Source organism: Catharus ustulatus, chromosome 3 (assembly GCF_009819885.2).
Source record: "Catharus ustulatus isolate bCatUst1 chromosome 3, bCatUst1.pri.v2, whole genome shotgun sequence".
Classification (NCBI taxonomy): Eukaryota; Metazoa; Chordata; class Aves; order Passeriformes; family Turdidae; genus Catharus; species Catharus ustulatus.
The window spans coordinates 68,683,384-68,691,401 of record NC_046223.1 but is presented as its reverse complement, the minus strand read 5'-3'; the positions used below and the strand labels follow the sequence as shown (position 1 = coordinate 68,691,401).

The window sequence follows — 8,018 nt, the reverse complement described above, 5'->3', positions numbered from 1 at the left end:
TGACCATTAGGACACACACATATGCTCACACAGAGTGGAGCAGGTCAAATCTTAGGACAAGGGACAATGCCCTTAAGATGAAAGAAGGCAGATTTAGATTAGATATCAGGACAAAATTCTTTACTGTGGGGTTGGTAAAGCTCTCGAACAGGTCACCCAGAGAGGTTCTGCCCCATCCCTGGTGGTGTTCAGGACCAGATTGGATGAGGCCCTGAGGGCTCTGGTCTAGTGGAATATTCCTAGCACATGGCAGGAGGGCTGGAACTATGTGATCCTTCAATTCTCTTCCAACCAAGACCATCCCTATGATTCTATGACTCTATGAATTCTCAGCTATTCAGCAACTCCACGGCAGCAATGTGTGATGGTATAACCTGAAGAAAACAAGGACACATGGAGCACAAAACATCTATAATAGGAGTATAGAAACATTTTGGGTTTAATGTGCTTAAATTTGCAAAGTAATTTTGTGGTATTTCATTTTCCATAGTAAATTAAAAAGACAGCTTTTCTTTCTTAGAACTGGCTAGTTAACTACACAGGGTGATTTGCCTGATTAGTCTTAACTAGAATCTGCCTCACTAAGGCTACTTAATTTCATCATAAAGCATGACAACTTCTACCTTTCACATTCTATGCTTCTATCAAGTATTTTCTTATCAGTTAAGTAAATATTTGTCACTTAATCCACAGCCAGCATTAAAGAATCACACAGATTTATCTATGGCTCATATAGACTGTAGATTAAACAGTAAAACTCTCATGTAGCTGGTTGGTGTGCGACATTTGGACTGGATCACAGGACCTTTTCTATACACAAATGAGACATGTAGTAGACCTACAGTGTTAAAAGAGCAGTAGTAAACGGCAAGGGAGAATTAGTGCCTTGGCTTTTGTGGCTCTGTATGAGAGCTCACCCATCAGAGCCTCCTTCAGAACCATGCTTGGTTTTCCAGACCTGTTTCCTTCCTGCCCTCTAAAATTCATTTTCAGCCAAAAACTGCTAATAAATGTAATGCCTTAAAATAGCAGTGTAATGTACACAAGTGCTTGTAAGCTGTGCAGGCCCAGGCACAGTGCTACTTCTCAGGCTGCTGTTCTACTAAGTATTAGTACTATTAATGATTTATGTGGTGCCACTAAGTCCTGTGACGCTTCCTAAACTTGTATGAAGGCTGGTTCGACCATAAAGTCAGAATAACTTCCTCAGTTTCACGAAGTGAGGCAATGGGCCTCTGGGGGAGGTCAGTCCACCTGGAGGGTAGGGGCAGATCTGCTTGTGGACAGGACCTCCAACATGTTAAGCATTAATTTCACGCACAATGAGACAAAAGGCATTACAAGAATTTTTGTAGAATAGAAAGATGTATTATCCATCTGACTTTCTGAACCGGAGAAACTCTGAGCAGCTTACAGTAACTTCACGTTTACAAGCCGCACCATTTTGACCAAAATTTAGCTCACAATCCAGAAGTGCGGCGTACACTCTGGAGCGGCTAATATATTAACAAATTTAGGAAATTTCCAAACCCGGAAGTGAGAGCCTGCAAGCATGGCAGTGCTGCCCGCCTCCGACAAGCGCAGCAGTGCCACTCGCCCTCCTCAAGCACGGCAGCACCGCTCGCCCCTGACAAGCGCGGCAGCACTGCTCGCCCCCCGCAAGCACAGCGGTGCTGCCCAGCCCCAATAAGCGCAGTAGCAGTGGCGGCCGGGCACACCGCTCTCCCTCTTCCTGGCAGCTGCGGTGAGCGGGGCCGGGGCCACTCCCTGGCAGCTGCCCCGATCAGGGCTGAGCCAGTAAACCCCGCCATCCCGCGATTCTGTTACTATTTGGCAACTTTGTTGCGCGCAGGTCCTCGCTGTGAATGACAGAGTGGCTTATAATTGGGTGCAGCTTGTGTATGGACAAAGAACGAAATGTTTGCCAACAACCGGAGATGCGGCTTATAGTCAGTGCGGCTTGTAATCGTGAAATTACTGTACATCTCTTTCATTTGAAGAAGCAAGTCTGGTTCTTATAAACTGAAAACAGTATAGAGGTGCTCCTTTCCATTGCAACCATGAATGTACAAGATACTACAGTATTAATATGAAGAGGGAGTTGAGCTTTACAAGACTAATGGAAGGAATTTAGGACAGGATGGACCTTGGATGTAACAGCTGGAAGGAGCATGACTTGTAGGAAAACAAAACCAGTCTTTGGCTATTCTGAACAAGGAGAAAAAGTTCCAGAAAAAAAAATTAAAATAACCTACTGTAAGGACTTACTAACATAACTAAAACAAGATCTGCACAATATGTACTGGTAAAGCCCTTCAGTACACTTACACACACTTAAACACACTGCATTTATGACCAGTATTATGCATTTTATTGAACCACAGAATTAGTTTCAGACTACAGCTTTTTCCACCTAGAAAATGTTTGAGAATCATTCATCTGCAAATAAAAGGATAGAGGTTAAAATGTCAAGGAGAAAATAAACTACTAAACAAGTCCACTTGTTTTCAGCTGACCTCTTCATTTTAATAAAGAATATTTCAAAGGAGAAAGATGTTTCAAATTAAAAAAAAATAAAATGCCCATCTTTTAAATTCTCGCATTGTTCCCATTCCCCTTGGAAGACATGAAATTTAATGCAAATCAATGTTAAAACAACCATTAAATTGGAATTCTGGGTCCTTAAACAGAAAGCTGTTTTTCTGAATATTTTCCATATAATGCTTTGCAGCTGTTGTGGCCAGACAAGTGTTAATTTAGAGGGCAAGAAAGAGCTGCCCTTGGAGAAGAGAGCTCTGAGTGAACAGGGGCTCTGTAACTCCCCGGCCCCACAGCTCCTCACACCCAGGAGCCCCCTTGAGCTGCCCCCAGCTCCCAAAGCTGCCACCAGCTGGGCTCACCCTGGCCACTTCTGCACCCCTCTTGGCTGCCAGCACAGCTGCTCCCCCACTTCCCAACCAGGGTGGTCTCTCTTCCCTCGCCCACCACTGTGAATATTTACTGGAAACATGTTTTCTTGGATGAGAGTTAATCCTTTTTCATGCAGAGCTCCCCTCCCTTTTCCCAAGAAGCTTGTTCCTGAAATCATATTTTATTACAGATAAATAAAACACTACTAAAATTAGGCTCAGAAAGAGAAGTAGCAGGGTTTCTTGGCTTTCCCCTGGGTGGTCATAATCTTTTCCAGAGAGCTGCCTCTGGTCCTTTGCCTCTCTTGGTAAACCAGGGTTTCTTGGAGGCAGACCATGTCCTTGCAGCATTTTCACGTTGCATCTGTTTTTTTCTGCTGTACTGACAGAGAATCACAGAATCATCAAAAAAGTTTGGGCTAGAAGGGTCCTTAAAGATCATCCAGTTCCAACCCCCTTGCCATGGGCAGAGACAATTTCCATGAGAAAAGGCTGCTTAAAACCTCATCTAACCTGTCCTGGAACGCTTCCACAGATGGGGCATCTGCTAAGACGTTTTCAGGTATGAAGAATTCTGGTTTCATGGTTTGCTGACTTCTGTCTCTAGCTGCCTCCAAGTAAAAATCAAGGTAACAATACTTGCCAATTATGCAAAGTTATTCTCGATATTTAAAAATGAACTGCTTTAAAGAACTGGAGAGATACTTTCTCAGGCTGCCTGACCAGAAAGCAAAATGGCATGTCTAATTCAGTATAGAAGAAATGGTGTTCAACATGAAACCATATCTTCCTTCATATATACACTGATAGATTCTGAGCTTGTTGAGGTTATTTCTCAAGAACTGAAAGGCTCTTTATTATAACGGATATCTTGTTAAAATATCAGTTCATGGATGATAAAAAAAAATTCTAGAAATTATTTCAAGGAAATAGAAAACAAATGTCAGTATTCCTTTGTAGTAAACTGTGATGCAGTTGCATCTTCAATGCACTGGAAATCTGGTGCACTTACTATTGCCTCTCATGTGAAAAATAATACCTGAATCCTAGAGAACAGCTCAGGTGGAAATATGGATAAAAAAAGTATGCAAAGGTATATATCAGATGAGGAATGACTATATTAAGGTTTCGCCAGCTTGGAAAAGAGAGGGCTATGGTGAAGGTGTACAAAGACCATGAGTTGATAGAGACACCAAGGATCCACTCTTTCTTCTCTTTCCCTTCCAGATCTTGGGGAATCAAATGAGATAGTGTCAGGTTCAAATGAAGGTTCAGCATTTTCGCAATACAATATTTTGAATGCCAGTAAGTCTGCATGGTTTAAAACAAAAGGTATTAGATACAAAGGAAATCCCTGAAATCTCACATGGTGTGAGGGCATTGCCAAACTTCATTTCCCTGTCCCTGTGCTCCCAACTCAGCTATTGGCAGTAGCTGAGATGTGGCCAGACTAACAGTCAGTCTGCTTAATTCTTCCTGGTTTTACATCCTTTTTTGATTGCTACATTATTGTACTATACTGCTGCATAAAAACAAGGGCTACTCCAGGCCAAGTGAAGCCAAGCATTTCATTTAGCAGCACGTTTTCCTCTGCAGCATACCTTGAAAAATTGACATGATTATAGTTGGATTTTCTTCCATAAGAGAACAAGCCATATTATATAGCTAAAAAAAAGGCAAGATAAAAATCTGGATATGGTTCTGGGTGGTTTTCTCACATTTCATTCACACTTTGAATCTGGTGCCTCACTGAAGAGATTATGAGGTTTAAGCCATTACTAGTTACAATGCACATGTGGACAAACACAAACTACTTTTCTAGAAACAAATTCTTCATTGTTTTGCTGTTGATAACTGGAGTAGTTTTCTGGTGTGGTCTCTGCTTGACCTTGCAGAGTGACTGTTATTTTCCCCTGTGAAGGCTGTTTCTCTTCCTCACTGAAACACCACCACCATCAGAAACTGAAAGTGCTGCAAGCTTCTCTATGCTGTGGGAGCTGCAGGACACTTCTCTCTTTTTTCCTTTTCTGATAGAGATTTTTCTCTTCTCAAAGTAAGAAAAGGCAGAAAAATGAATAAGTTTCATAAGGTACTGGATTACTTGACCCAGCACCGGAAAGTTCTGGGTTACAGCACCATGTCCCTGCTGACGGTCGGCATTGAGCAAATCTTCTCATCTGTGGTGTTCAAGTGTCCCTGCAATTCTGCTTCTGGGAACATGCTGTATGGTTTTTCCTTCCTCTTAGCACCTGCCTTCATCCTCTTGCTGCTTGGCTACATGGCGAATGCTAGGACCTGGCTTCTGGTGACAGGCAAGTGCTCTCAGGAGAAGCATCTCCAACGCAGTGCTGGGAGAGCCTGCCCCGGCTTGTGCCAGTTCTTGCAGCTGACAGCCAAAGCCTCAGTGGCCCCGCTCACCTGGATAGCGGTGGCCCTGCTCGGAGCCAACTTCTATGAGTGCGCGGCCAGCGGGACCAGCCCGGCAATGTACTACTTCTGTAAAGAGAGTAGACCTGACTGCCCAACCCAGCTGATTAAAACGCCCTGTGACAAGGAATTATCAGCAAACATAGCAAGTGAACAGCTCAGCCTTCAGGCACAGTCCCAGGTAAAGCCTCCCTGCTCTTCTCCTCACACTATGGGCTTCAGTCCTGGCTGCTCAATGTGTAGTGGTGCCCTGCTGACCACTCTAAACAGTCCTTCTCTCTTATGTTATAGAGTATCATGTACCAAAAGCAAGCAGCTAGCAAAAATTCATTAGCAAAAAAAGCAGTAACAGAAAGCAATATGTGTACTTTTGTGATGCTTCCTGGTTTCGCATGTTTGCATGGTAATGGATGGCACTGTCATTTACAAAACCTCATGGACAGAGAACCAGCCTAGAGAATGGGACTTTGCACAGCAAGTTTTATTCTCAATTAACTTAGACATAGTGTGAGGAGTTCTCCAATTCTATGTCTCTGAATACCCTGAACTTCTGCAAATAGGCATTAGTTGAGGGGAGGCTGAGATCACTAACGGGGGAAGCTGATGTCTTTCCTTGCAATAGAGTAGTTGCAAGGAAACATCAGGAAAGAGAAACAAATAAGAACAGCTTGTTTGACTATAAATCTCAATGGTTGAACCTCTCAATAATTCCACACTTGGATCCTAGAAGAATAGTTAAATTAGATATATGTCTTGTTACTTGTTCTGAAGGCAAACTGCATGATCAAAACACTTGTTGATTGTTTTTTGTTTCTACATTTGTGTGGATTAACTCCAGTAGGAAAATGGAGTTTTGCAACTTCTTCTCAGGAAAACATTAAGGGAGTTAAGTTTATAAGGCTTTATAATTACTTTCATTTTGTAAGTTTCTGTTTAGTACAAACATCTATTTTAAAAAAAAAAGGTGTTTTTATTTGTTTACTATTTAGCATGCTGCTTCTCCAAGAAAAAGGCTGGAAAGGGGCAAACTCTATACCATCAATTTCAGATAGGGCAAGAAAGGAGCAAAACCAAGGAAGACTGACTGTTACTGATATTGTAGTGAAATCTAAAGGAAACATTCAGTCAAACAAAAATAAGAAAAGTGAGAGTGCATTTTTATTACTGACCTCTGCTTTAAATATCCCATCTACTTTCCACAAAATTAACACAAAATGAACACAAACTCCTTTTCATTACTCAATACTTTTTTGTTTGGAGAAAAAGTTATCCTGAGGTAAAAGAGCAAGCTGCAGGACCTCTGGCTGGAGCTTCCAGCTGATTGCCCCTGGGTAGAGGAGGGACCAGCATATTGTAGGCTACTTGGTTTTGATGGGACCTCTGAGACTTGTTTAAGAGTGTTAAAATCAGGTATAAAACAAGAATGAACTCTCATATTCAATAGCTGAATCTGTGTCCTGCCTACAAAACATACAGGACACAACTTTTCCTCTGTGTCATGCATAGACTAGCTGTTTTTGCAGGCTCAGACGTCAGGGAGAGTAGCTGTATTCCATAGCCAACAAGAGGTCCGATTTGCAGCACAAAGCAGACAGAGTGATTCTGCACCCTGTGTACCATAAATGTGACCACGACTGCAGAAACTGCAAGAAACATACCTTGCCTTAAAAGTTAAGAAAGCTGGACATAACTGAGTAAATAACTTGTGTCCATCTTTTTTTTTTTTTTTATTCTTCCTTAATCTGATGAGATCAGCTGAGGGGTGCAGAAGCTCTGTATGTATATCTGGCTGAATTGCATGTATGGGATCCCCTCTTTTGGTAGTAAGTAGACAGTTATATGCACTCCAGGGTGTCTTTGCTTACAGTTTTCATATTTCATCATTGTTATGTTCTATACTCCCACATATGACCATGCAAAAACACCATTAACCTATATATCATTTTTTCAAGCTGTTTGGATGTCTCCTGATAGCCATCATGACGACTGTGGCACTGACCTCAGCATGTTTCATCCACTGCTGCTCCCCGGTCAGCTATCTTCAGCTCAAGTTCTGGAAAATTTACTCAAAAACAGAATGTCAAGTCTTTGAGACCAAAGCCAAAGAGCATGCAACCAAGCTAGCAGAAATAAATACTAATTGCTTTTTTGAAGCCACTGACCCAGCACCGTTTCATACTCCCAGCAGAGAAGACTGGCAGAAGATTTCATCCTTGTATACCTTTGACCCACAAGAGCAGTATTACAGCATGATACACGAGTACGTGAACACCAATGGAGGCAACAGCGCCAAATTCGAGGAAGAATGTCAGGATCACGCTGTTTAGCATTTGTGGAGGGAGCCCAGATAGAGTTCTAATGAGAGAAATCCATTTCAAAGCTGGCAGTCTTCCAACCCTACAGATATACGAAGACTTATTCTCCACTTTTACTGAAATCTATGCAAACTGAAGGTGAAAGCTGATAGTTGTAACCCTCAGTAGATTTGGTTTTAAATACATTTTAATCCTTTTGCTTAAGTAAATTAAATGGTGTTTTCTTATGTTGCTTTTCATTGAGAAGAGTCATATGTAAAATAATCAGCATCCACAAAGATGTCACCACTTATTATGTCAAGCTATTACCAAAACCTTAAAAGCACTTGGCAGGTGGAATGACAATTCCAAATCATATCAAAGAGAC

General features: G+C 41.9%; 1 protein-coding gene across 1 annotated transcript; it reads left to right on the top strand.

The window, feature by feature from the left end:
- Window positions 1-4,914: 4,914 nt before the first annotated feature.
- Window positions 4,915-7,988, top strand: CALHM6 (calcium homeostasis modulator family member 6). Its single transcript, XM_033055921.1, has 2 exons — window positions 4,915-5,517; window positions 7,289-7,988. Exons 1-2 carry the CDS (start codon window positions 4,981-4,983, stop codon window positions 7,661-7,663), a joined length of 912 nt encoding a protein of 303 aa, XP_032911812.1. The 5' UTR covers window positions 4,915-4,980; the 3' UTR covers window positions 7,664-7,988.
- Window positions 7,989-8,018: the final 30 nt, after the last annotated feature.